Below are 27903 nucleotides of genomic sequence, written 5' to 3' on the forward strand. Positions count from 1 at the left end.
CACAAATGTGGCCTTCGCACTCGGTCACATGGAGGCCGTAGTCTTTGGTTATTATGAAAAAGAAAAACCCAAAGAGGCGGCACGGTCGTTGACGGGTTAGCACGTCCAGTTCTGAGGACTCGGGTTCGAGTCCAGGCTCGGACCTTCCTGGGTGGAGTTTGCATGTTCTCCCCGTGCCCGTGTGGGTCTTCTCCGGGTACTCCGGTCTCCTCCCGCGTTCCAAAGACATGCATGGCGAGTTAATTGGGGGCTCTGAATTGTCCCTTTAGGTGTGACATTCTTTTACAAAGCCATGAGTGATAAAATACATCCTTAAAACCAAGGTTGGTTTATTCTAATTAGAAAATTAGTAAACATTGCACAATCTTAATTTAAATGATGACAATTACCGGTAATCCAAAATGTCAACATTCTCAATTAAATCTTTACTGGCATCCAGGAAATGATGAGCAGAACCTTTGAACTACATTTTGAGATCAAGTTACTTATTGACTACACTTGGCCCTTTGCTCTCTCCATATCGGCGAGTGGCCAAGTTTTATTTGAACCATGATGCCATCTAGTGGCCTCAAGCTTAAATTAAAATGCCATGGATTTGCTGGATTTTAGAAGGTTCAGAGTGAAGATACTCATAATATGTTGAAGAGTATTTTAACTCCTTTATGAATTAAAAAACAAACAGACATTGACCCAGCCTAATGGCTGTCTGCCCCTTCTAGACATCTGGCTACACATTTACACATGGATTGTGATATTTTCGATAATCATTGTGCAGACAAATACAGTAATATAGGTCATCATGTTGCTCCAAGGACTGTTTTCATGCTACCAGGCATGGATGCCAGGAGTTTGTAGATAAAAATTGTACACAAGTACGACTACTATTAAGGAAAAAAAAATAAATAGTATTCCAGATAAGCATTCAGTTAAAATTGGTAAGTAACTTCCACTTTATTTTTTTAAAAATAGCAAACGAAAGTTAAAATGACCAAAATATGAAATGGAAATATATAAATTATAATATTGACCAGGAATATTCAACCATTTTACATCTTAGGGGCAAACATTGCAGATTGTGTTGAATAATGCAAAATAGGCGTTTTTTTTTTGTTTTTTTTTTAAAAATCCGATTACTTGAAAAACACTCAATTGCTGCAGCCCTCGTCCATCCATGCATTTTCCGCACCGCTTATCTTCTCTCGGGTCAGCCAAGGCTATTTTTTTTTAGGTAAACACAGTGATGAAAATAAGTATTTGAACACCCTGCGATTGCGCAACTTCTCCCACTTTGAAATCATGGAGGGGTCTGAAATTTCCATACATAATATATTAAGCATGGGAGGATAGTCGAGTCGAGCCCTGGTGTTGTGCATTCATTGAAATTGAAAAACAACTAACCCCCCCCCAAACACACACCTTCCATATCTTATCTATTGTAACTGAGTGCTGAAATGAATATGGCGTTCAGAAAAATAAACGAAACAGTGCACAGGAGGACGAAATTATTGAGAGATTTAATTGAATTTTGTGTCACAAACACACCAAATTAAAACATCCAATGATACGCATGTTGGTGTGTGCAGTTGTCATGATGATCTTCCCATACAGGTAGTCACACAAATTAGAAATTAAAATGAAAGTGAGACAACTGTTTTACCATTTGAACAGTGGTTAATTGCAAACACCATAATTTTTGCCATGAAAGATGAATGCAGGAGTTGGAAAAAAAAAATCCTTTCTGATTAATCCCAAATTGTATGATAATAGTACTCAACTGTTATCAAAGTACACATAACAGCATTTTAGATCACGAATCTTTACCTCCATTATAGCCCCAATTAAGTAAATTCCCCACACCACACACACAGTCACCAAAATAATCGTGTATTCTTCTTCATGACAAGGAAGCAAGACCACACAATTCATGTTTCAAACTCATGAAAACATGAATCACGATGCGAGTGGATTAACACATTCACTGCCAGCCCAGCAAAAAGGCATCGCACCATTTGACGTCTTTTTCCGTCAAAGGCAGTGAATGAGTTAATAATACTCAACTAGCTCATCGTGCAGGTGTTGGATGACGGGATATTTCTTGTCAGAAGTGGAGCACACTTGTTGGAAGTCATCCAGGTCCAGGGACAGGACGAAGGCTCCTCCAAAGTGGTGCTTTTTAATGTATTGCACCTTAGAGGGTAAAGGGGAAAAAAAGTTGACAGTAAATCATGTGTTCAACTTGATGATCAATAACACATCGTTGTCCCTTAGTTTGAGGCTTTTACGTGTGACTGAAAAAGATTACCTTTGCGTCAATCGAAGCGATGTCATCAAAGACGACGTTCTTATCTGATGACGCCTCAAGAGGTCCGTCGAGGAAAGAGCACAGCTGAAAGGAAGACCCACATTTGGAAATGTTGCATTCCCTTCAGTTCCAACAGAAGCCGCCGCTCGTACGTTACCTCATAACGGGCCAAGAAGCCTTTTGGTACGTCAGTCAAAAGGCCTCCTTCCGCTTGAATCATACCCTGACTGTCATTCGTATAAGCTTCTCCAAAGACGCCAATTCCCATGTTAATCTTATGGCTCGGCACTCCCGTCTGATTCCAGAAGTTCACTGCGGAAACCTAACGGATGGGAGAAACGGTGAAGCGCGACAAAACGTGAGCCACAAATAGATTTCGGGACGGAATTTTTATTCACCGCCTTTGCGAACGATTCTTCTGGAGTGGAGAAGGACGGTTGGACGTTCAGAACAAACATTTCGATATCCGACGTCATCACATTGAAGAAGTCGATGTGGCTGATAAAAAGACGGAACCGTTACTGCTTAGCAAAAGAGGAAAAGGGGCAAAAAGGGCGGAAATCGTTTTGAAATGTGTGTTTACTCTGCAATCTCTTCGACATCGTAGCTCTGAGAAATAACCGTCGGCTCGGCGGAGACGCTAACAGTGAGCAGGAGTTCGTCAGATCCACGACGCTCTGCCTCCTTGTTGAATTCTTTTCGGAATTCCTGCACAAACACAAAGGCTTTATGTATTGGGCATGAAGAATCAGATGCGCTTTCATCTGACAGTGTCCTGAGTAGGGATGTCACGATAGGGGCGATATCGTGACATTAAAACTGCCACGATATCGTCGTCGTCATGTTGACAATATTTAAAAGGAACACATCTGTTAAATAGGCAGGTTGATTTCCATTGGTGCAGTTCTAGCACCCTCTAGTGGCTCGTTTATTAGTGACATTTAATTTTCATTAGGGATGTTTTGGCCTTCTATGTTTCAAATCGATGCTAATAGTCAGATGAAGAGGAATCGAATTTGTTTGTCAAGCGATAAATGTGTGCTTGCATTAGCAAGTAAGTGCCTCAATATCGTTATTAGAGATTGTAGGTGGTTTATATGCATTGAAGTTATGTACAAAAGCACAATATTGTGATTTTTTTTTTTTAACAATATTTTTCAAATATCGCCAACGCCCCCACAATATCGTGATAATATCGTATTGTGATATCGTTACATCGCTCGTCCCAAGTCGTTGAGAATTTCATGATCGTACCTCGATGAGGTATGTAAAATAGTCGATGTATTTCTGAAAGTCGTCCATGTTGTTCTGCCACAAGATGTTGATGCCATCAAATATATAATTTGGTTCTCTCAAAATGGAGATTGCGGACTTGATGAAAGTCGCCCTATTTTCTGGTGTGGCGATCAGTTCTTGGACTCTGTTCAACGAAAGGACAATTAAAGTGACAAAACAACCAAATATATAAATGGTGACTTCAGTCCCGGTCAGTACGATGCGACGACACGGGGCAGCTTTTACTTACAGCGGATCTGAAATCAGGTTGACCTCCAAAATGGTTTTCAAATGTGGATCACTGTTGGACCAAACATGTCGACGTGTTTATTTTCTGAACATGCGCAATATGCGGGCACGAGGAGACAAATTTGCATGCTCGAGCGCTGACCTCTTCTTCAGCTCCATGATGAGTGGAAATTTGGTTCCGTCATTCGCGTTGAGGGAAATTTGAAAATTTGAATCGACGTTGACGGAACTGTAGATCAGATGGGTACACAGGTGCGGTTCGATGTCATCAATCTGGAAATGTCCGATCCCCATCCGTTGGTCTGACACGCTGTCATAGACGCACACCACTTTTTTGGCGCAAGCTGAACGATCCGAAAAATGGAAACGGTTAATAACGACGGTGACTTTGGCAACTTTTCTCAATTTGACCTACAAGTCGTTGCGATTATATAAACATACCCAACCAAGCAGTGGTCAGACAGAGACCTGCAAATTGACACATCAGAAATGTTCAAACGTCAAATGCAACCGTTCAAAAACAGAATTTGTGCACTTTACCTGCAAGGAGAATAATCTTGTGCATCTTGTTGCTATAAAGTTACAAAAAGTTGAATGCAAATTAGTTGAGTGCAAGATTTGAATTTGACTTGCCGATAGAATACATCAAATAGTTTAGAGAGTTAAGATGTACCTTTTTCTTATTCTTTGCGGGAAAGATTTAATTAGTGGCCAAAGGACATCTGGAAAAAAAAAAAAAAAAAGTGTCATCATTTTCGTTATCTTCTTTACAATTGTTATTATTAGTCTAAACTTCAAGCTTGGACATATAAAAGATGCAGCACGGAAATTCACCAGCTGACATTAGAGAGACAATTCAAAAGTGTTCGCATACATCATCAATCCATATTCATGGACAAATCAACACGTTTACTTACCAACACAAAGACGGCTTCGATTGCCTCTCGATGCTGATGGGTGAGCGACGAAGAGACGGTCTCGCTTATATAGTCGAAGAAGGCGGAGCTGTCATTCTTTCAACTTCAATTATGCTTTGTTCGTTGTCAAAATGGATTCGAATTGGCCAAACGCAAAGAACCACAAAACCAGCCTGAGAACTTGCGCGTTCCGATTCAAGTTGAAAGTAACTGTTTTGTTGGAGATTTTGGCGAAAGGGTTTGGAGTGGACCAAACAATTTCACAACATTTCTGTTACCTTCCACGTCACCAGTTACTGGTAAAGTGGTCGATTATTCAAGTTGAGGATGTGGCTCGTTCATTACAGTTTTGTTTTTTGTTGGTTTTCAGTCCTGTTTGGCTTCTTGGTCATGCAGTTCGATGCATCTACTGAACTCAACTCAACCCAAGTCAACTTCATTTTTAGAATACTTTCAAAAATAACCACCTGATGGAAAATGTATATATGTGATCTTTTTAAATCACATATAAAACTGCATGTTTAATATTAAGTGTTTATCGTTGTTTAACATAGCATAATATGACCAATAAGAATGTATTTGGAATGTTTTTTTTTGACAAGAAAATGTGAAAATTCCCCCCCAGGTGGGGACCAGTGGGGCAATTATCCATGCGTGCAATTCCTTTCTGAAAACTTGCACAACTTGCTCAATTCATCACGCGTGGAATTTTTCAGTGAAAGTGTGTCAAACTTGTCAAGCTTGTAAAACATATTCAGTTTGTGGAAAAAAAACAAAATGTGAGCAAAAGGTGACTTTTTGGTCAGGAGAGTTTGAGGCTGATGCAAGACCTCTTTATTACTAAAAATCACATTTCAAATCATCCCCAAAGGCTCCTGCATTAAATTAATTACCAAAGACTAAAACGAAGGACATGTTTGATATAATTATAGTTCGTTTTAGTTAGTTTTGTTAACATGAAATGTAGTTTCAGTTTGGTTTTTTTTTTGTTTTTTTAAAAAAGCATTTTCGTTTTTATTTCATTTCGTTTACAAAATTGTTTTTTGAATTTTAGTTTGTTTTTTTATGAGATTTCGCTAACTAAAATAACCTTTAATGGCACCTGTGTTTTTCGACACCTTCCTCTCCTACTTTCACCATCTCCAAACATTTTTGTTTTTATTTTATTTGAACTGAGTCACATGCCATTTTTTAGCATATGTCGTGGGCCACTGAAAAATGGACGTCGGGCCGCAAATGGCCCCCGGGCCGTAGTTTGGACACAAGTAGTCTACTGCATATTTAATATTAAGTGTTTACTTATTTCACATAGTGGAGTAAAACAAATAAAAATGTATTTAGAATGTTCTTTTAGACAAGAGAAGATTGTGTTTTGAAAATTCCCCAACTCGGTGCGGACTTTCACAGGCATCAATTGTCAACGTGTGCAATTTGTGAAAACTTGCTGACCTTTGGGGAGTTATGTGGAATTCTTCTGTGAAAGTTTGTCAAACTTGTAAAGCTTGTCAAACATATTCTGTTTGAGAGAAAATAAAACGGTCGGGAATGTTTGAGGCTGACGCAAGAGCTTTTTTCTCCTTTTCGAAAAGAAAACGTTTGACTCTCAGTCAGAGTTTTGTCTAAAATATAAAACATTTTAAATACATTCTTATTTGTCTTACTTCGATGTTAAATAAACAAACACTTCATATCAAATGTGCACGTTATATGTGTTTAAATGATATAACAATTAGTGTTGTTCCGATACGTTTTTTTGGCCCCCGATACCGATTCCGATACCCAGCTTTGCAGTATCGGCCGATACCGATACCATACCGATACTTATGTTTTTTTTTTTTTTTTTTTTTTTTTTCCTCAACATGAAAAAGCTGCCCTGCAATTGGTTCAGAGCATTCAAGGGCCAATCGGATATCTTAAATCGGCATGCAGTGAGCATGTCACATATCAGTGAATGTCGTGCACCAGCACGACACAAGATGCTGCATCCAAAATCCTATATTAGCTTTGAAATTAATGGTATCGGCATTAGAGGTGGGAATCTTGGGGCACCTCACGATTCGATTGCGATTACGATTCAGAGGCTACGATTCGATTATAAAACGATTATTGATTTCCCCCCCAGGCAGCAGAAAAAAACCAATGTATTTTGGTGCTTTTAATGTTTCGTACATTAGTTACAAAAATAGTACAAAAGTCCTCTCAGGCCTACATAAACTACTATTTCAGTATCAAGTTAACAGTTCAAAACAGTAAATAAAATACTCAAGTCCTCATTCTGTAACAACAGCTTTTAAGTATATTCAGTCTTCAACAGAATAAAACATAGCATTGAGCAAAAATATATTATTTTTATCCACTCAAAAGTGCACTGAGGTATAAATGAAAGACAATGTGAACTACTACTTCAATACAAATGCCTAAAAAAAAAAGTGCTTTCCTGCTTTTTAAGTTGTGTAAAGATGAACATGTAAACATTAAAGTTTCTCAGAGGTACAAAAAAAAAAAAAAACCCTCAAGTGCTTTTCTGCTTTTTAACTTGTGTAAACATGAACGTGTAAACATTAATGGGATCGTTCGGCTTTTTTAACATGAATCTCAATTTGATCCTCACCTCCCGTGTGTGCGATCAAGCACTGACTTCTTTTTGACAGCGTTCGGTGACACGCGTTCTGGTTCGACGTTGGACGAGAAGAAAATAAAAAAGAAAATAGTCCAGCAAGCTGGCTGGGGTCTCGGAAATAAAGCCTTTTTCTTCTAAAAACTATTTGTTTTCAAAAGCGTGATACATTTCCACCACAATACTCTTTTCTGAATAAAGTCAGACGCCATTACCGCCAGCCACTACTTTTCTGTTCGTTCGTTCGTATCACTGCGCGGTGCCCTGTAGAACGCTAACCGACGCATTGCAGCCAGCTAGCTGATACTTCCGCCTCAAGTTGTTTGCCTTTTCGGAGCAGGTCTGATCTCACGAAGAGGTGGGTTGGTCAGCTCAGCCATGCTTGTTGTTGTTTTGAATCTCGAGGCGTGAGTTGTGGATGTGTACTCTCGGTCCGTCCCATTAAGCGTCCCGAAGACCGCGCGCGCTACTGCGTTTCAGTTCCGCGTACTTTTCGCTCGTTTCGCTTCCCTTGGCATATTTATATAATCGGAATTTGGACGTTTGTGAATCGTTCTCGATTGTTCCACGGCCGAATCGTGAATAATCTAAGAATCGGAAATTTTGCACACCTCTAATCGGCATGTTACTTGTGAGTACTCACCGATACCGATACCACTGTTTTAAAGCAGTATCGGCGCCTCTGCCGATACCAGTATCGGTATCGGAACAACACTAATAACAATACATCAGGTTTTTTTTTTTTAAGTACTCTTCAATACAGATGCATCTCACTGCATGACCAAGAAGCCAAACAGCGCACATTCACACGTTCACGCCATCACTGACTGGGAGTTGAACCCGTGCTATTACCCAAGTCAGACAAGTGAAACACACGCTAACAATTCAGAACATGTTTAACCTAAAATACGAGGAAGTCAAAAGTTGTTTGTCCCAAGAAGGGAAAGGTTATCACACAATAAAATACTGGTTGACTTTTCTGACGATGCCTTTCATCCTGATTTAATGAGCTCCTGCGACGATGATTAATCGGTGGTTTGAAGAGGACATTTGAAGGCGGTGGCGCACAGCTTTTGTCTTGTGCTGAATCATCTCAAGTCGGACCGTTTGTGTTTGTTTGTTGTTTTACAGACGTGAGCACGCCGGTCTCGTTTCTTTGTTGGTTTGTTCGAATTGTTCGAATCATTTGAATCTAAATGATGAAGCGAGTGGAATGGCTCAACGTTAGAGTGGTCATTTGGCAACTCAGAGGTTGCGGGTTTGACCCCTGGCCCTTGTGACCATGTCAGAATGTTGAACAAGGTACTAAATGTGAATTAAGAGGTAGTGTCGAGTACTTTGTGGGTGGAAAATCCAAAGCGCATAATCAATCTAATTCCTGTCCTCTTTCTTTAGGAAGAAATGGGAAAGGAATTAGCTGGAAAACATTAAAAAGCTAATGTTAAAATTATAATGCCGTTGGTTGACTTGTGGTACACAAAACAGCTAATCGCGGGCTGAACCAGGAAGAACAGAACAGATCGAATCATCACAATCAAAACCTCATCCGATCTGTGAATTACGGTGGAAGGGACAACATGGTTTAAAACTGCTTTGCTAATTCAAAAACATGGACATATTGCCACCATGGGTGTAAAAGTAATCTTCGAGCTTATCAAGATATTTTGCCAGAGAACTTAAGGCCATCTTGCCTTACAGTTAAAAAAAAAAAAAACACAAGAAAAGTGTGTGCATGAGTGCAAGTTGCAAATTGACAGGCAAATACCAGCTGCAAAGTTAAATCACAAAGGACAAGTAAAGGCTTCATTGTGTTCTTTTTAAACTTATACTGAATTTTTTATACTTGCATTTTTTACATATTTGTGTAGCTGTGGCGTTACCGAATAATGGAGACAAACAAAATGTGATCTGGATACTTGCAAATGACAGCGTGGAAAGTAGAGTTTCAATATTACAGTTCATCAAATACGGTAATCAATATTGCCTACAAGCCTGACCGAGGCCATTCTTCAGAAGCCCAAAACTAATCATTACAGCAATCTTCTTGTAATACAGTAGACGGACTGACCTCAGAGCTATCTGTAAAAAAAAAAAAGAAAGAATCTTGAATTTTTTATTTAGAAAAATGACATTATATTTATTTGTTATTATTTCTTAATGTGCAGTATTATGGTCTATGTTCGGTCTTATGTACAGCACTTTGTTTCAATGGTGGTGTCGGGGTTAAAGCAAAAATTCTGCTCATGAGACAAGATATAAAGAATACAGACTGAGTCAAAAAAAAAATTCTCGAAAAGGAGAAAGAGGTCTTGCATCAGCCTCAAACTCTCCTGACCAAAAAGTCACCTTTTGCTCACATTTTGTTTTTTTCCACAAACTGAATATGTTTTACAAGCTTGACAAGTTTGACACACTTTCACTGAGAAATTCCACGCGTGATGAATTGAGCAAGTTGTGCAAGTTTTCAGAAAGGAATTGCACGCATGGATAATTGCCCCACTGGTCCCCACCTGGGGGGGAATTTTCACATTTTCTTGTCAAAAAAAACATTCCAAATACATTCTTATTGGTCATATTATGCTATGTTAAACAACTAAACACTTAATATTAAACATGCAGTTTTATATGCGTTTAAATAAGATCACATATATACATTTCCCATCAGGTGGTTATTTTTGAAAGTATTCTAAAAATGAAGTTTACTTGGGTTGAGTTGAGTTCAGTAGATGCATCGAACTGCATGACCAAGAAGCCAAACAGGACTGAAAACCAATAAAAAACAAAACTGTAATGAACGAGCCACATCCTCAACTTTAATTAATAATCGACCACTTTACCAGTAACTGGTGACGTGGAAGGTAACAGAAATGTTGTGAAACCCTTTTGCCAAAATCTCCAACAAAACAGTTACTTTCAACTTGAATCGGAACGCGCAAGTTCTCAGGCTGGTTTTTTGGGTTCCTTGCGTTTGGCCAATTCGAATCCATTTTGACAACGAACAAAGCATAATTGAAGTTGAAAGAATGACAGCTCCGCCTTCTTCGACTATATAAGCGAGACCGTCTCTTCGTCGCTCACCCATCAGCATCGAGAGGCAATCGAAGCCGTCTTTGTGTTGGTAAGTAAACGTGTTTATTTGTCCATGAATATGGATTGATGATGTATGCGAACACTTTTGAATTGTCTCTCTAATGTCAGTTGGTGAATTTCCATGCTGCATCTTTTATATGTCCAAGCTTGAAGTTTAGACGAATAATAACAATTGTAAAGAAGATAACGAAAATGATGACACTTTTTTTTTTTTTCTTCCAGATGTCCTTTGGCCACTAATTAAATCTTTCCCGCAAAGAATAAGAAAAAGGTACATCTTAACTCTCTAAACTATTTGATGTATTCTATCGGCAAGTCAAATTCAAATCTTGCACTCAACTAATTTGCATTCAACTTTTTGTAACTTTATAGCAACAAGATGCACAAGATTATTCTCCTTGCAGGTAAAGTGCACAAATTCTGTTTTTGAACGGTTGCATTTGACGTTTGAACATTTCTGATGTGTCAATTTGCAGGTCTCTGTCTGACCACTGCTTGGTTGGGTATGTTTATATAATCGCAACGACTTGTAGGTCAAATTGAGAAAAGTTGCCAAAGTCACCGTCGTTATTAACCGTTTCCATTTTTCGGATCGTTCAGCTTGCGCCAAAAAAGTGGTGTGCGTCTATGACAGCGTGTCAGACCAACGGATGGGGATCGGACATTTCCAGATTAATGACATCGAACCGCACCTGTGTACCCATCTGATCTACAGTTCCGTCAACGTCGATTCAAATTTTCAAATTTCCCTCAACGCGAATGACGGAACCAAATTTCCACTCATCATGGAGCTGAAGAAGAGGTCAGCGCTCGAGCATGCAAATTTGTCTCCTCGTGCCCGCATATTGCGCATGTTCAGAAAATAAACACGTCGACATGTTTGGTCCAACAGTGATCCACATTTGAAAACCATTTTGGAGGTCAACCTGATTTCAGATCCGCTGTAAGTAAAAGCTGCCCCGTGTCGTCGCATCGTACTGACCGGGACTGAAGTCACCATTTATATATTTGGTTGTTTTGTCACTTTAATTGTCCTTTCGTTCAACAGAGTCCAAGAACTGATCGCCACACCAGAAAATAGGGCGACTTTCATCAAGTCCGCAATCTCCATTTTGAGAGAACCAAATTATATATTTGATGGCATCAACATCTTGTGGCAGAACAACATGGACGACTTTCAGAAATACATCGACTATTTTACATACCTCATCGAGGTACGATCATGAAATTCTCAACGACTTGGGACGAGCGATGTAACGATATCACAATACGATATTATCACGATATTGTGGGGGCGTTGGCGATATTTGAAAAATATTGTAAAAAAAAAAAAAAAAAAATCACAATATTGTGCTTTTGTACATAACTTCAATGCATATAAACCACCTACAATCTCTAATAACGATATTGAGGCACTTACTTGCTAATGCAAGCACACATTTATCGCTTGACAAACAAATTCGATTTCTCTTCATCTGACTATTAGCATCGATTTGAAACATAGAAGGCCAAAACATCCCCAATGAAAATTAAATGTCACTAATAAACGAGCCACTAGAGGGTGCTAGAACTGCACCAATGGAAATCAACCTGCCTATTTAACAGATGTGTTCCTTTTAAATATTGTCAACATGACGACGACGATATCGTGGCAGTTTTAATGTCACGATATCGCCCCTATCGTGACATCCCTACTCAGGACACTGTCAGATGAAAGCGCATCTGATTCTTCATGCCCAATACATAAAGCCTTTGTGTTTGTGCAGGAATTCCGAAAAGAATTCAACAAGGAGGCAGAGCGTCGTGGATCTGACGAACTCCTGCTCACTGTTAGCGTCTCCGCCGAGCCGACGGTTATTTCTCAGAGCTACGATGTCGAAGAGATTGCAGAGTAAACACACATTTCAAAACGATTTCCACCCTTTTTGCCCCTTTTCATCTTTTGCTAAGCAGTAACGGTTCCGTCTTTTTATCAGCCACATCGACTTCTTCAATGTGATGACGTCGGATATCGAAATGTTTGTTCTGAACGTCCAACCGTCCTTCTCCACTCCAGAAGAATCGTTCGCAAAGGCGGTGAATACAAATTCCGTCCCGAAATCTATTTGTGGCTCACGTTTTGTCGCGCTTCACCGTTTCTCCCATCCGTTAGGTTTCCGCAGTGAACTTCTGGAATCAGACGGGAGTACCGAGCCATAAGATTAACATGGGAATTGGCGTCTTTGGAGAAGCTTATACGAATGACAGTCAGGGTATGATTCAAGCGGAAGGAGGCCTTTTGACTGACGTACCAAAAGGCTTCTTGGCCCGTTATGAGGTAACGTACGAGCGGCGGCTTCTGTTGGAACTGAAGGGAATGCAACATTTCCAAATGTGGGTCTTCCTTTCAGCTGTGCTCTTTCCTCGACGGACCTCTTGAGGCGTCATCAGACAAGAACGTCGTCTTTGATGACATCGCTTCGATTGACGCAAAGGTAATCTTTTTCAGTCACACGTAAAAGCCTCAAACTAAGGGACAACGATGTGTTATTGATCATCAAGTTGAACACATGATTTACCGTCAACTTTTTTTCCCCTTTACCCTCTAAGGTGCAATACATTAAAAAGCACCACTTTGGAGGAGCCTTCGTCCTGTCCCTGGACCTGGATGACTTCCAACAAGTGTGCTCCACTTCTGACAAGAAATATCCCGTCATCCAACACCTGCACGATGAGCTAGTTGAGTATTATTAACTCATTCACTGCCTTTGACGGAAAAAGACGTCAAATGGTGCGATGCCTTTTTGCTGGGCTGGCAGTGAATGTGATAATCCTCTCGCATCGTGATTCATGTTTTCATGAGTTTGAAACATGAATTGTGTGGTCTTGCTTCCTTGTCATGAAGAAGAATACACGATTATTTTGGTGACTGTGTGTGTGGTGTGGGGAATTTACTTAATTGGGGCTATAATGGAGGTAAAGATTCGTGATCTAAAATGCTGTTATGTGTACTTTGATAACAGTTGAGTACTATTATCATACAATTTGGGATTAATCAGAAAGGATTTTTTTTTCTTTCATGGCAAGAATTATGGTGTTTGCAATCAACCACTGTTCATATGGTAACGCAGTTGTCTCACATTCATTTTAATTTCTAATTTGTGTGATACCTGTATGGGAAGATCATCATGACAACTGCACACACCAGCATTGGAGGTGGTTTTGTGACACGAAATTCAATTAAATCTCAATAATTTACTCTTGTGCATTTTGTCATTTATTTACTTATTTATTTATTTTTGACAAATGTGTTCATTTCAACACTCAGGTGCAATACAGAAGTCATGGAAGGCGGGGCGGGGTGGGGTGGGCGGGGCGGGTGGTGGTGGTGTGGGGGGGGGGGGGGGGTGTGGTTAATTCTAGTTTTATGAGAACAATGTTCTTACTCGAATTTTTATCATTAGTGCATTGTCTAAAACGAAATGAAGTGCAATAATAAAAAATAATAAAAAATAAATTTAAAAAAAATAAATAAATAATAATAATAATAATAAAAATACAGGTTCAACTGTTAATGTTCAGCACCATTGGGAGATTTGAAAACAAATAGAAGAACTTTAAAGTGGATTCTAAATTTCCCGGGCAGCCAGTGAAGAGAGGCCAAGATAGGAGTTATGTGTTCCCTCTTACGAGCACCAGTAAGAACAAAAAAAAGGTGGCAACTGGCAAGTATAACACAGTGTAATACACACAAGTAGAAGCCTAAAATGTTGTATGACATTCATCACGAAAAACAGGCCTTATTAAAGCACTGAATAAGAATATTCTACATTTATCAGTTGATGACAGCTATGCATGAAATGCAATCACATATAGAAAGTTTTAATTCATTCTCTTCATGAAGCAGGGACTCTGAATTAAGACATTGTATACGCATATAGAATAAATAAATTGTGACACAACACATCGTCTCATTGCCATGGAGACAACTTGACTGGCCCGTAATGAAACACGAAGCTCAGAAGAATGACGGGGTTAGAAAAATAGCATCGGGAAGCACATCCAGTAGGTGAGTCCAAAATAATGTTTGTTTTTTGGAACAGGCTGATGCTAATTTCAGTCAGTAATAATTTTTGTATCGCGGCTCAGTGCTGAAATGAATGTTGGTCAAAACAAATAAAATAATGTACAGCACATTTTTTTTATTTTTTTTTTTTTTAAAGATTTTATTACATTTTGTTTCACCTCATTAAAACATCAAATAATATGCAGAATGGTGTGTACAGATGTCATGATGATCTTCAGCTACATGTAGACACACAAACTATAAATCTATAGAGTATAATCTGAATTACCTTATGATCAGTAGCCGATTATGAACACCCATTACTGAAAAAACATTCTTGCCGTGGTAAATGGGAGCAAGTGTTTAAAAAAAAAAAATCCTTTATGATTTATCCCCCATTGTGACCATACTACTATGTCATAACAGTGCACATAACTACTGATTAGATAATGAATCTTAATCTCCATTATAGCCCCAATTAAGTACTGTAAATGCTACCGGATTACTTAGTGGTAATAATCCAGAGCGAGGTGATCGTGCAGATGTTGGATGACGGGAAATTTCTTGTCGTGACTGCAGCTTATGTGATTGAAGTCATCCAGGTCCAGGGACAGGACGTAAGCTCCTCCAAGTTTGTGGTTTTGAATGTATTGAACCTTTACAGACAAAGGGGGGGAAATGTTAACTGTAAATCATGTGTTCGAATATGATCAGTTTGAATGTTTTGCGTGTGACTGAATCGGACTACCTTTGTATCAATAGAAGTTATGTCATCAAAGACAACCTGCGTAGTTGAAGAATTATCAATTCTTTGCAGGAAGTAACACACCTGAAAGGAAGACCCGCATTTTCAAATACTGCGTTCCCACCAGTTCTAACAGAAGCTGCTGCTTATTTACTTTTTTTTTTTTTTTACCTCATAACGGGCCCAGAACCCTTTTGGCAAATCGTACAAATGGCCTCTCACCACTTGAATGTTACCGTAACTGTCCGTCGTATAAGCTTCACCAAATACCCCAATTCCCAAGATAATCTTATAGGTCGGTGCTCCCGCCCTTTTCCAGTAGTTCACTGCGGAAGCCTAACGTATGGGGAGAAATGGTTGTGACCAAGAAAACGTAGATGGAGCCCAAGTCATTCAAACGTGACCGATTTCGGAATACTTACGATGTGCTTACGCCGGTTGTTACTTACCGCCTTATTGAACGATTCTTCCGGAAGACAGAAAGATGGTCGGCCCTTGAGATAGATTATTTCGATATCTGACGTCATCACGTTGAAGAAGTCGATGTCCCTGATAAAACAAAGAAAGGTTCGTGTTTAGCAAAAGTTGAAAAAAAAAAAAAAAAAAGCACGTAAGGGAAATCGTAAAATTCGTATTTACTTTGCAATATGTTTGACGTCGTAGCTGTGAGAAATAACGGATGGCTCAGCAGAGACGCTAGCAGTGAGCAGTAGTTTTTCATATCCGCTTTCGACCGCCTCTGCGTAAAAGGCGTCTTGAAACTCCTACACAAACAGAAAGGCTTGGTCAAGTGGACAAGAAGCAGAGGTGCCAAATCCAGGTCCAGAAAGTAAAAAAAACAAAAAAAAAACAACTGCCACAGTTTGGCTTTAGCCATTGATGCTAGCGAGCTAGCAGGTAAACGAGCACCATGGGAGCTAACTAGGGAGCTCGCTAGCTAGCACCTGGGCGCTAAAGCCAAACTGTGGCAGGGTTTTTATTTTCTGGACCTGGACTTGCCACCTCTGACAAGAAGCGTAGAATATGCTTTTGTCTGACGGTGTCCTAAGTCGATTAAAATTTCAAGAACATACCCTGATGAGCTTTGTGAAATCATTCTTGACTTCCAGTAATTTCTTGGTGTTCAGCCACACGAGGTTGATCCCATCAAACATGTAATAAGGGTTTCTCAAAATGGAGATTGCAGACTTGATGAAAGTCGCTCTGTGTTCTTCTGCGGCTATCAGTTCTGAGAATCTGTAAGAGTGATGAAACAACAAAATAGCTTGAGCGCAGACAAAGACAGAATGCGGCTTTCCATATTTTCTTGCAATTATGAATTCAGTCAGAGTATGAAAACAACGGGCAGCTTTGCTTACAGCGGATTTAAGATCAGGTTGACCTCCAAAATGGTTTTCAGATGTGGATTACTGTTGGACCAAACACGTTTAGTTATGTCATTCGTCATCAAACGCAACATGCAGGTAAGACAAATTTCCAAGCTCAAGGTCTGACCTGTTCTTCAGCTTCTTGAAGAGTGGAAACTTCTTTTTGTCACGATAGGTCGGGACAATTTCTAATTTTGAATCAGTGCAGACAAAACTATAGATCAAATGGGTGCACAGGTTTGGTTGGATGTCTTCAATCTTGAAACGTGCAATCCCCCATCGTCGGTATGAGGCGCTGTCATAGACACACACCAGTTTTTCGGTCGAACCTGAATGATTGGGGGAAAAACAAAACAAAACATGACATAACTAGAAAATGCCTTTTTCTGGGGAATTAAAGTTGGAATGAAGTCAATCGGATGAATAATGTGGAAGTAAATGGAAAAAGTAGAATGTGGGAAATAATCGGGTACGAAATCGGGAATTGTGGGTAACACGTGAATTTTGGAACGGAAAAGCTGGAAGAGCTCATGGCGTGACTTGCTGGAATATATTGAAGTTGGAATGAAGTGAATCGCATGAAAAATGTGGAAGTAAATGGAAAATGTAGAATCTCCCATTAAGAATAATGGGGGAAAAAATCGGGTACGAAATCGGGAATTGTGGGTAAGCCGTGAATTTTGGAACTGAGAAAATTGGAAGCGGTCGTTGCGTGAATTTTTGGAATATGTCGAACTTTGAACGGCGAGAATCGGTTGAAAAATGTGGAAGTAGCAGCGTGTCAAAAAAGTGCGAGGAATAAAATGGAATAATAAGAATAGCGGGTGTAGAATAACATATTTAACACAATTAAGCAATTAGTTAATAATAATGACAGTGACTTTGCAAATGTGTTCACTGCATCTCCAAACCATTGCAATGCTTAAACTTACCCAACCAAGCAGTGGCCAGACAGAGACCTGCAAATTGACATACTTATCAGAAATGTTCAAACTTCAAATGCAACCTGTTAATCGAACAAACTGTTAAAAAAAACAAAAACATTCAGAATTAATTTGTGCACCTTACCTGCAAAAAGAATGATCTTGTGCATCCTGTTTCTATAAAGTTACAAAAAGTAATGAAAGTTAGTTGAGTGCAAGATTTAACGTGAACTTGCCTTTAGAATAGATGAACGAGTTGATTTGAGACGTTTGACCTTTTTTGTTTTGTGGGGAAGATATAATGTGACCAAAGAACATCTGGAATAGTTTGAGAAGAAAAAAAAAATAAAAACAGCAAATAGGGGTTATCAAGACCACAATTCTTTTAACTAATTTCCTTTTGCACTACATTAGGGTCACGGACGATCTTTGAGCCAATCCCAGCTTAATTTTGGCTGAGAGGCTGATTACTGATTCAATTAAGTCAAATTTTCGTCATCATTGTTAACCTCTATGTAATTGTTATTAGCCAAGACTGGACACGCATGGAAGCTGCATTGAAATGTTCCAACAAAACATTACAAAAGACGAAACGTTTTAGCATGCATGTCAAAATCCACATTCAAGGAGAAATAAACATTTTTACTTACCAGCACAAAGACAGCTTTGATTGCCTCTCTTTGCTGATGGGTGACTGGTGAAGAGATGGTCCCACTTATATAGTTGAAGTCAAGGTGTGGCATATTGGTGGATTGGTCATTATTTCATTAAACAAACCGTTCTGTGACCTTAACATTATGCTTCATGCTTTAACTGTTTTTTTTTTTTTTTTTTGCAGAGTCACTCTGAATTGGACTGAAGGTTTTTTCACAAAGCATTTCACAACACTTCTCTTACCTTTCACGTCATCAGGTAATGGTAAAGTGGTCAATTATTACGGTTTAGGGTATGGCTTTATTACGGTTTTTGTTTTTGTCAGTCCTGTTTGGCTTCCTGGCCAATTATGATGCATCTGTACTGAACGCAACTCAACCCAAGTTCACGTCATTACTTTGAAACAACAACTGTAACAGAATGCTGTGCATGAGACAGAAAATAAAACATGATACTGCACATAAAGTAATAAAAAAAAAAAAAAAAAGTGTTTTCGAAATACCCTCACCCTCACCTATGGTCACGAGCCGCTGCTCCTCCGCATAGAGAGGAGCCAGCTGAAGTGGCTCGGGCATCTGATTATCAATAAAAATATGATCTACCATCCAAGTCACAGCAATAATATCGTACAAACAATGAATACGATTGACTGTTCAGCAATACGATTGGGATGCCTTACGTGGATCACCATCTAAATTGGGTTGAGGTCAGGAAACTGACAGATAAACTTGACGAATCATTTTTACATCCATGGTGCCAATACATCCATGTCCTGAATCAGCAAAGCAGCCCCATAGCATGATGCACTCCACTGTTGGGATGATTACGCCTTGATTCAGCCTGCGATTACTTTTTTGTACACAAAAGACAACCAATGGCATCATATTTTTAATATTAGCTCCAATGAGTTATTTCATTCGACTGTTTTCTTGTCTACATACCCAAAGCGGTGAATAAAAGCAGATATTTAATGTTATTCCACTGATTTTAATCCTTATTTTCTCACATTGTAGCACTATGGAACTTTTCAACTTGAATAAAATAAAACTTTGACTGGCACTAAGCAACTTGGATGGTAGGAACTCTGCCACCCAAAAAAAACAACTACAAATCTTAATTCTTTATGACATACGTCACTTCCCCCTTTCCCCATTCGTTACAAAGACGAAAGTCAATTTAAATGGCGATTACTGCTTTCCTGGCAGAAGCTGCAAAACAACTGAAAAGTTTTGTCTGAGGAGAACAAAAAAAGGAAAAGAGAAGCTACCTGGATAAAAGGACAGTCAAGGATCAACATTGGCCCGGATTTCACTCGCTGACGTGAGCTAAAAAAACAAAAACAAGAAAAACAAACAAAGATGCAATGCGCTCGTCCTCATAGTAAATGTGGTCCTATTTCGTCCCTCCCGGCCGCCAGGTGGCGGTGCTGTAAACAGCACGGAATTCCCCTTGTCGCGATAGCGTCAAGGAAAATTCCGTGCTTGGTTACAGCACCGCCACCTGGCGGTCGTTCGGGACTCATAGCACCGTAGTTACGTTCGTAACTTTCGTCTTCCTTCAAACATAACAATACCGCTTTTGTCCATAAGGTGCCGCCATAATCAACGTAAACTGAAAGAACGGAAACTGAGTACAGGGATTAGATCGATAAAAAAAAAAGAAAGAAAAAAAAGATGAGATTCATGCGCTCTAAAATGGTTACAACATCGAGCCAAACCATCCGTACAACAACAAACCAAAATGATTTGACTTGAGATGATTCACCTATAGCAAAAAAAAACAAAAAAAAAACAACTGCGCCACCGCCTTCAACTGTCCTCTTAAAACCACCGATTAATTAACGTTGCAGTAGCTCATTAATTAAATAATTATGAAGGGCATTATCAGAAAACACACCCACTATTTTATTGTGCGGTAACCTTTCACTTCTTGAGACAAGCGATTGTTCACTTCCTTATATTGTACGAAACGATTGTTAAGTATTGTTAATGACGTCTGACTTGGGTGACAGCATGAGTTCAGCTCCCAGTCAGTAACAGCGTGAATGATCTGCCACTGTCCATATGTGCCCTGTGAATGACCCAAAATATGGTCCACCATATCTTCCATAGTCCGCAAATCTCAAAGTCTGCAGGGACCAGCAACATGCAACACTGGACAGTATAAGAGCAAGATAAAATGAATGAATGAGTTTTAACACTGTGCTGGAGTAAAGTCAAGCTTTATTTTCACTAGTAGAGTAGTGAACATTAGAGGGGTACTTGTGACATATTGATTTATTTTTTATTGATCTGTTTTTTTGCATTTTCCAAAGTACATGGGTAGTTTATTATTATTGGCTACAATTCTCTGAAAATAAATAAATAAATAACTCTACAGTACAACATAAAAACGATGACATTCTATTATTGAAAAACACGCGGGAACGTTAGTGAAATGATATGTATTAAAGAAATGTATTCAATAAACTATTTCCATCCATCAATTTTCGGAAAGACTGCGCCTTTAAGTTAGAAAAGGTGCAATGCTGCACATTTTTATTTGGGCTGCGCAAATTCTTGTAAGATTAGGCAACTCTTAATGATTACATACTGTAGGTGACTTGAGTTAGGCCGTTGTGTCGCTGTGACCTGTCCTGGCATCTCCGCTCGAGCGCACTTATCCAGTTGAAACCAGTTCATCGGGTCATACACTTTCACATAGGGCTACTAGGCTGAGCGGTCCAGTAGAAGAGTAGAAACCATTTTGAATAGATTAGACATTCTTCCGCATATTAACTCATTCACTCGCCGCCATTTTCACATTTCGCAATCCCGTTCGCTGTTTGACTGGATTTAGACTGATTTTGCAAGGCCCACAGTATATTGTGTTCTATTGCTATAAAAGCATGGAAGCTTTCAAAAGAAAGATTAAAGTCTCTTCTTTCATCAGGGGAAAAAAAAAAAAAAAAAAGTATGTTTCTATCTGTTTCCGTTTTGCAGCAATTAGCATTAGAAGAGAGCTAAGTTTAATCAGTTTTCACAAATCTACTTAAAATTGTAAGTAATTGAGATTTTTTTCTACATGGCCCTGGTTGATCTCCTTTGCTCTGCTGCCACCCGCTGGCCGTTTGTGTAATAACTACCATTTCTGCAACTGTTCTTTGCAGTTGAGAGACTGCATCAAAGCCTAATGTATGCTCCAGCATAAAAAAAAACAAACAAAAACGTATAAATGCGTCTTTGGGACACTTAGAACATTAAAAAACGTATTTACACGTTATTGGGACTAAATGAGTTAATCGTGGGTTAAAGAAATTTGAGGCGTTAAAGGAACTTTAACTCAAAATCAACACATTAATTTTGACACCCTGCTATCCATCCATCCATTTTCTTGACCGCTCATTCCTCACAAGGCTCGCTGGGGGTGCTGGAGCCTATCATCTTTGGGCAGTAGGCGGGGTACACCCTGGACTGGTTGCCAGCCAATCGGAGACCCCGCTAGTCAAAACATAAATAAAACAATGCACCGCTCCAAATTTGAGATTTTAATCAATTTTGTTTCACAAAATCACCAGATGAAAACATTCAATGCTACGCAGACGGATGAGTGCAGCTGTCGTCATGAGCTACAGGTAGCCGCACAAATAAGGGGAGACAGTACAACAGGGGTGTCCAAACTACGGCCCCGGGGCCATTTGCGGCCCGCCGTCCATTTTTCAGTGGCCCGCCGACATATGTTAAAAATTGCATTTGACTCCATTCAAATAAAATAAACAAGACAAAAATGTTTGGAGATGATCAAAGTAAGAAGGGAGGATATCGGAAAAACAGGTGCCATTAAAGGTTATTTGAGTTAACTAAAACTAATTTAAAAAAAAAACCCTAAAACTAAAATTCAAAAAACAATATTGTTACTGAAATAAAAAAAATAAAAAAAAGAAAACTAACTGAAACGAACTCTAATTATAGCAAACATGTAATTCATTTTAGTCTTTGGTAATTAATTTAATGCATGAGCCTTTGGGGATAATTTGAAATGTGATTTTTAGTAGATTTATTTTGATATAAACCGGAATAATGACGTTTCGAAAGTATGTCACACAGAAGTGACGTCATCTAGCAGCAGCCAATAGAAAAGCACCAAAAGATGACGTTGCTCCCATGCTGTTTTTTTTTTAATATTAACCACAAGTAACCCTTTAAAAAAAAAAAAAAAAACTAACACTAATACTGAAACTAACAAACTAAAGTAAAACTAAGCATTTTTTTTAAAGAACTAAACTAATAAAAACTAACAGCACCACCCTGAAAACTAATAAAAACTAAAATGAAAAATTCCAAAACAATTTTAACCCTAGTGCCATATTACAAATAAATTGTTCCATATACTGTAGCATTTTTCTAAATATGCAAAAGCACAAATCAATTATTTTTCCTATTTTTAGGACTAAACACAATTTCTCTTCATAACATTATGTGCAGTGCAATCAAAAAACATTTCCATTATCGTATGATCAGTGGCCGTATACAAACACACCAGCAGTACTTTAAAAAAAAAAAAAAAAAAAGACAAAAGACTTTCATTGATAGATTTGTCCCATGTTGCAATAGTAATCGCACGATGTAAAAGTACATAACTGCTGGTTAGATAATGAATCTTTATCTCCATTCTAAGTAAATTCACCAATCACACGCAGATCTCCCAAAGTAATTTGTCTTCTTCATGTCGAGAAAGGCCACACTGTTCCAAACGCATGAAAGATGGAATCATAATGATGCTACTGGATGACAACATCCACAACGAGCTCATCGTGCAGATGTTGGATGACGGGATATTTTTGGTCATGACCGCAGCATATTTGATTGAAGTCATCCAGGTCCAGGGACAGGACAAAAGCTCCTCCAAAGTGGTGTTTTTTAATGTAATCCACCTTTGCGGCCGAGGAGGAAAAAAAAAAAAAAAAAATGACAACAGATCAAATCACGTGTTCGAATCTTACCCGCCATTGTCGCCCTTCTGACTGAATTCGACTACCTTGACATCAATCGAAGCGATGTCGTCAAAGACAACGCGCGTGTTTGACGAAGCCTTAAGAAGTCCTTGCAGGAAAAAGCACACCTGAAAGGAAGAGCCACATTTTGAAATATCACATTCTCTCATCCGTTCCAACGATGCTCATGTTTTACCTCGTAACGGGCCCAGAAGCCTTCTGGTAAATCGGGCAAAAGGCCTCCCACCAGTTCAAAAGAGCCCTGAATGCCAAAAGTATAAGCTTCTCCAAACGCTCCGATTCCCATGTTAATCTTACGGGTGGGCACTCCCGCCTTATTCCAGAAGTTCACTGCGGAAGCCTAACGTATAGGAGAAAAACTTTTTGCATTTGAGGGCCACATACAGAAAATCAGAAGGACGCAAGGGCCACATCATGTTATGTTTAGTCTTAAAAATTGTACAAATAATTGATTTGTGCTTTTTATTTAGAATATTTAGCACATTTAGAAAAATGCTACAGTATATCAACCAATTTATTTGTAATATGCTAGTTGGGTTATTACAGTTTTGGATTTTTTTTTTGTTTTTATTTTGTTTTGAGGTTTGTTTGTTTTTTATTTAGTTAGTTTTAATTATTTTTCAGGATGGTTCTGTTAGTTTTAGTTATTTAATAAATGCTTAGTTTTAGTTTAGTTTCAGTATTAGTTTTTTTTTTTTTTAAATGTGTATTCGTGCACGACATTAAAAAAAAAAAAAAACCGCCATAGGCACGACGTCATTATTCCAGTTCCATCAAAAATAAATCTACTAAAAGGCTCATGCAGTAAATTAATTACCAAAGACTAAACTGAAGGACACTTTTGCTATAATTATAGTTTTATTTTAGTTACTTTTGTAAACATAAAATGTAGTTTGTTAGTTTTCTTTTTTTTTTTTTAAAAAAAGCATCTTTGTTTTTGTTTTTTTCGTTAGTTTTCGTTAACTAAAATAACTGTTAATAGCACCTCTTTTTTGACACCCTCCCTTTTGTTTATTTTATTTGAACCGAGTCAAATGCCATTTTTAGCATATGACGCGGGCCACTAAAAAAAATGGACGGCGGGCCGCAAATGGGCCCCCAGGGCCGTAGTTTGGACACCTCTGAGTTAAGCCAATTAAAACACGAGCCATAAATAGATTCATGTATCGCGATGGTCACTTACCGCCTTCGTGAACGATTCGCCGGGATGAGAGAAAGATGGACGGCCTTTTAGAAAAACAATTTCAATATCTGACGTCATTACATTGAAGAAATCGACGTGGCTGATAAAACACAGAAGAGCAACTTTAGCAAAAGAGGACGAGGGCACGTTGTAAACATCGTTTTAAAATGTGTATTTACTCTGCAATCTCTTCGACCTCGTAGCTCTGAGTAATAACGGATGGCTGAGCAGAGACGCTCGCGGTGAGCAGTAATTTTGCAGATCCGCTGCCATCTGCCTCCTTGTTAATTTCTTCTCGGAATTCCTACACAAACAGAATGGCTTTGTAAAGTGGACACGACATGTTCTTTTTGTCTGACATCCTAAACTGCATTCGAGGATGGTCGGAAGTCGGACTTTTTCGAAATTCAAACCAGGAAGTGTGTACGGGAACTCGGAAATTCCACTTGTGAAGTCGGGGGGGACGTTTTTAAAAAAATAAAATAACCTAAAAATGTCCAAAAAGTGACCATATAATATCCAAAAAGTTAGAGGAAAAGCAGAAAATGACCACGAACTGTCCATGAAAATTGACAAAAATATCAGAGAATTTAGTAAAAAATACAGAAAATAAAACATTCATAAAATGGCCAAAAACAAAAGGCAGAAAATGTCCATAAAATATAATACACAAAATAATTGCAAAAAAAACCAAACAAAAAAAAGTCAGAAAATTGATTTAAAAAAAGGCAGAAATGTCTTAAAAAAAAAAAATAAAAAAAATAACTATTTCAAAAAACACGAGAAATCTACCAAATTACTATAAAATGTACACAAAAAGTAAGAAAATATATTTTTTAAAAAGTCAGATAATTGATTTTAAAAAAAGACAGAAAAGAAAATGTAAAAAAAAATAAAAAAAAACGTCCAAAAACACAGGAAGACATTGCGAAAATACCATACATACCATAAAATGAAAACAAAATTGCCAAAAATGTCAGACAATTCACATAAAAAGGCAGAAAAAAAATGTTTAAAAAAAAAAAAAAAAACATACAATGCCCAAAAATGGAATGAAGGGCAGAAAAATGTTGGAATTTTTATAGAAAGGCAGAAAAGTCTGAAAATATACGTAAATGAAGTCTGGGGAAGAAAAATAAATAAATACAACGGAATGTTCAAATGTTTTGCGGCTCCAGACACATTTTTGGACATTTATTTGGCCTAAAATGGCTCTTTTGACAGCAAAGGTCGCTGACCCCTGCGTTAACGTAGGTGACAGTTATCTCCCTGCATGGAATTATACGGTCAACTACTGAACTGTATGGAATGCTTATGAAATAAGATAAAACAATAAATGAAGCAAAATTGCGAGGTAAGTTTGCTGGAGGTCAAAATGAAAACCAACTCGGATATATCCGACTTCCGACCATCCTCGAATGCAGCATTAGTAGATGAGAATTTCAGGATCATACCTTGATGAGCGCCGTAAAAAGTTCCTTGTATCCCGCTAATGTCTCAGTGTTATCCAGCCACAAGATGTTGATCCCATCAAACATATAATTAGGGTTTCTCAAAATGGAGATTGCAGACTGGATAAAAGTCGCCCTATTTGCTTGCACGGCTATTAGTTCTTGGAATCTGTTGAGCACAAGGCAAAGTAACAAAGTGAGGATCAATATACTGTAGTATACAAATTTCCATACTGTCTTGCCATCATAAATTCATTCATACTGACTAGAGTATAACGGCTCTGACAAGCGTTACTTACAGCGGATCTGAAATCAGGTTGACCTCCAAAATGGTTTTCAAACGTGGATTCCCGATAGGCCAGACACGTTCACCTTCACTCGCATACACGAGGTGTGGCCCGTTCTTCAACTTCTTGAAGAGTGGGAATTTTTTTTGGTCACTAGAACTCGGGGAAATTTGAAACGTTGAATCAATGCGGACAAAACTATATATGATATGGGTACACAGATGCGGCTGTATGTCGCCGATCTCGAAATGTCCGATCCCCCATCGTTGGTCGGAGACGCTGTTGTAGAGGCACACCAGTTTTTTAGCTGAACCTGAAAGATTGTCAACATCACATGGCATTTAAATATATTGTATATTAGTAATTATATCAGACTTTCAAAAATTGCTCACTGATGTACAACCCACTGCAAGACAAACTTACCCAACCAAGCAGTCGTCAGACAGAGACCTGCAAATTGATATACTTAGAAGTGGTCGAACTTCAAATATTGACTGTTTAAAAAAAAAAAAAAAAGTACATGAGATTTGTGTACATTACCTGCAAAAAGAATGATCTTGTGCATCTTGTTGCTATAACGTTACAAAAAGAGAATGAAAGGTTGAGATACAAGCTTTGACTTGACTAGAATAGATCAAATAGCTGAGTTTTGTTTTGTTTTGTTTTTTTACCTTTTATTTTTAACGGGAAAGATTTAATCAGTGACCAAAGAACATCTGGAAAGATTGGAGACAAAAAAAAGGAATGGGAACTTTTGGGGGAGAGCAGAATCCTTCAATCAAACAATTTCTTACAGCATTTCACTCGGGTCACAGTTGAGCTGGATCTAATCCCAGCAAACTTTGACCCAGGACTGGTCAACATGTGCAAACTAGCATTCTATCTCTCTTCTACTAAAAAAAAATATATTTTGCTTCATATCCATTATTTCAATTACTTTTTCATCATGCTTGTTAACCTTAATTGTTAGCATTCGTCAAAGCTTTCCCAGTTTGGAAGCAGCATGGAAATAATAACTGGCATGATTAAAATATTTGTGCATACATCTTGAATCTATCGTGGACAAATAAACATGTTTACTTACCAACACACAGACAGCTTTGATTGCCTCTCTATGCTGATGGGTGAGTGATGAAGAGATAGTCTCACTTATATTGTTGAACAAGGCGTGGCCTTTTGGGGGGGGGGGAGATCCTTCAAGAAATGTACTGTTCTTTAACCTTCTCATTGTGCCTTCATTATCAAAATTGATAATAATTGGCCAAGCAATTGAAGAGCCAATAAATAGGCCAACTGTTGTACGCACAAAAGACAGCCTGAGAACTGTGTTTCACCCCTGACGAAAGTTCGTATTATGTAAAATGTTTTTTGCAGAGTCACTTTGAGTTTGATTTTTGGATAAAGCATTTCACAACACTTGTGTTACCTTAGTCAACTGGTGAATTATCACAGTTCAGGTCACGGCCGTGATCATTTATAGAGCACATAAAAACCCCACAGCAAACAAAAACAAACAAACAATTTCACTCGAGATGATTCACCAAAAGCACAAAAGAAAAACCCTGTGCCACAAACGTCAAATATCCTCTTAAAACCTCAACTGAATTAACATAACACTAGCTCATTAAGTACGTTTGAAGCGCATAATAAGAAAACAGACCGCATTTTCTTGTGTAATTTTTGTGATGAAACCTTCAATTCTTGGGACAGCGTTAACTGCCATAGCACTGACTTACCCCTGACAGCGTTCTGTGATACGAGTTCTGGTCCGGCAAGTTGACTTGTGCCACGGAAATAAAGCGTTT

The 27903-nt window shown here is 38.5% G+C and overlaps 3 protein-coding genes across 5 annotated transcripts; 1 reads left to right on the forward strand and 2 right to left on the reverse strand.

Moving 5' to 3' along the window:
• Window positions 1-1495: 1495 nt before the first annotated feature.
• On the reverse strand, window positions 1496-19589 carry LOC144006623 (chitotriosidase-1-like). Of its 3 annotated transcripts, none has more exons than XM_077505555.1 (15): window positions 19452-19589; window positions 18181-18244; window positions 17806-17848; window positions 17676-17707; window positions 17540-17566; window positions 16735-16936; window positions 16599-16649; window positions 16314-16476; window positions 15880-16004; window positions 15690-15789; window positions 2886-3010; window positions 2701-2800; window positions 2460-2624; window positions 2303-2386; window positions 1496-2187 (listed from the first exon to the last, which is right to left on the reverse strand). In XM_077505555.1, exons 1-15 carry the CDS (start codon window positions 19479-19481, stop codon window positions 2044-2046), a joined length of 1455 nt encoding a protein of 484 aa, XP_077361681.1. In that variant the 5' UTR covers window positions 19482-19589; the 3' UTR covers window positions 1496-2043. The 3 variants fall into 3 exon arrangements, with proteins under 3 accessions (XP_077361681.1, XP_077361682.1, XP_077361683.1); XM_077505556.1 differs by having other exon boundaries at window positions 18181-18224; window positions 19452-19578; XM_077505557.1 differs by lacking the exons at window positions 1496-2187; window positions 2303-2386; window positions 2460-2624; window positions 2701-2800; window positions 2886-3010 and adding exons at window positions 14567-15151; window positions 15244-15324; window positions 15412-15576.
• Window positions 10454-13554, forward strand: LOC144006671 (acidic mammalian chitinase-like). Its single transcript, XM_077505655.1, has 12 exons — window positions 10454-10478; window positions 10673-10721; window positions 10823-10854; window positions 10927-10953; window positions 11051-11252; window positions 11343-11393; window positions 11499-11664; window positions 12217-12341; window positions 12427-12526; window positions 12603-12767; window positions 12841-12924; window positions 13040-13554. The coding sequence occupies exons 3-12, from the start codon at window positions 10830-10832 to the stop codon at window positions 13181-13183; spliced, it is 1089 nt and encodes a 362-aa protein (XP_077361781.1). The 5' UTR covers window positions 10454-10478; window positions 10673-10721; window positions 10823-10829; the 3' UTR covers window positions 13184-13554.
• A 2109-nt stretch (window positions 19590-21698) lies between the features above and the next one.
• On the reverse strand, window positions 21699-27821 carry LOC144006624 (acidic mammalian chitinase-like). Its single transcript, XM_077505558.1, has 11 exons — window positions 27183-27821; window positions 26770-26814; window positions 26639-26670; window positions 26522-26548; window positions 26111-26411; window positions 25815-25980; window positions 24540-24664; window positions 24361-24460; window positions 23353-23517; window positions 23201-23284; window positions 21699-23096 (listed from the first exon to the last, which is right to left on the reverse strand). The coding sequence occupies exons 3-11, from the start codon at window positions 26661-26663 to the stop codon at window positions 22944-22946; spliced, it is 1146 nt and encodes a 381-aa protein (XP_077361684.1). The 5' UTR covers window positions 26664-26670; window positions 26770-26814; window positions 27183-27821; the 3' UTR covers window positions 21699-22943.
• Between the last annotated feature and the right edge of the window lie 82 nt (window positions 27822-27903).

Source organism: Festucalex cinctus, chromosome 18, assembly GCF_051991245.1.
Source record: "Festucalex cinctus isolate MCC-2025b chromosome 18, RoL_Fcin_1.0, whole genome shotgun sequence".
In the NCBI taxonomy this organism is placed as follows: Eukaryota; Metazoa; Chordata; class Actinopteri; order Syngnathiformes; family Syngnathidae; genus Festucalex; species Festucalex cinctus.

Coding starts and splice junctions, on each gene's coding strand:
- LOC144006624 (XM_077505558.1), bottom strand. CDS start 26,663: ATGCACAAGATCATTCTTTTTGCAG. Junction 25,981..26,110: donor AACCTGATTTCAGATCCGCT/GTAAGTAACGCT, acceptor TGTGCTCAACAG/ATTCCAAGAACTAATAGCCG. Junction 24,461..24,539: donor GAGGTCGAAGAGATTGCAGA/GTAAATACACAT, acceptor GTGTTTTATCAG/CCACGTCGATTTCTTCAATG.
- LOC144006623 (XM_077505555.1), bottom strand. CDS start 19,481: ATGTTGATCCTTGACTGTCCTTTTATCCAG. Junction 17,567..17,675: donor CAAGATCATTCTTTTTGCAG/GTAAGGTGCACA, acceptor GTCAATTTGCAG/GTCTCTGTCTGGCCACTGCT. Junction 16,937..17,539: donor TCTGGCCACTGCTTGGTTGG/GTAAGTTTAAGC, acceptor CCAATCATTCAG/GTTCGACCGAAAAACTGGTG.
- LOC144006671 (XM_077505655.1), top strand. CDS start 10,830: ATGCACAAGATTATTCTCCTTGCAG. Junction 10,954..11,050: donor TCTGACCACTGCTTGGTTGG/GTATGTTTATAT, acceptor CGGATCGTTCAG/CTTGCGCCAAAAAAGTGGTG. Junction 12,925..13,039: donor TCGCTTCGATTGACGCAAAG/GTAATCTTTTTC, acceptor TTACCCTCTAAG/GTGCAATACATTAAAAAGCA.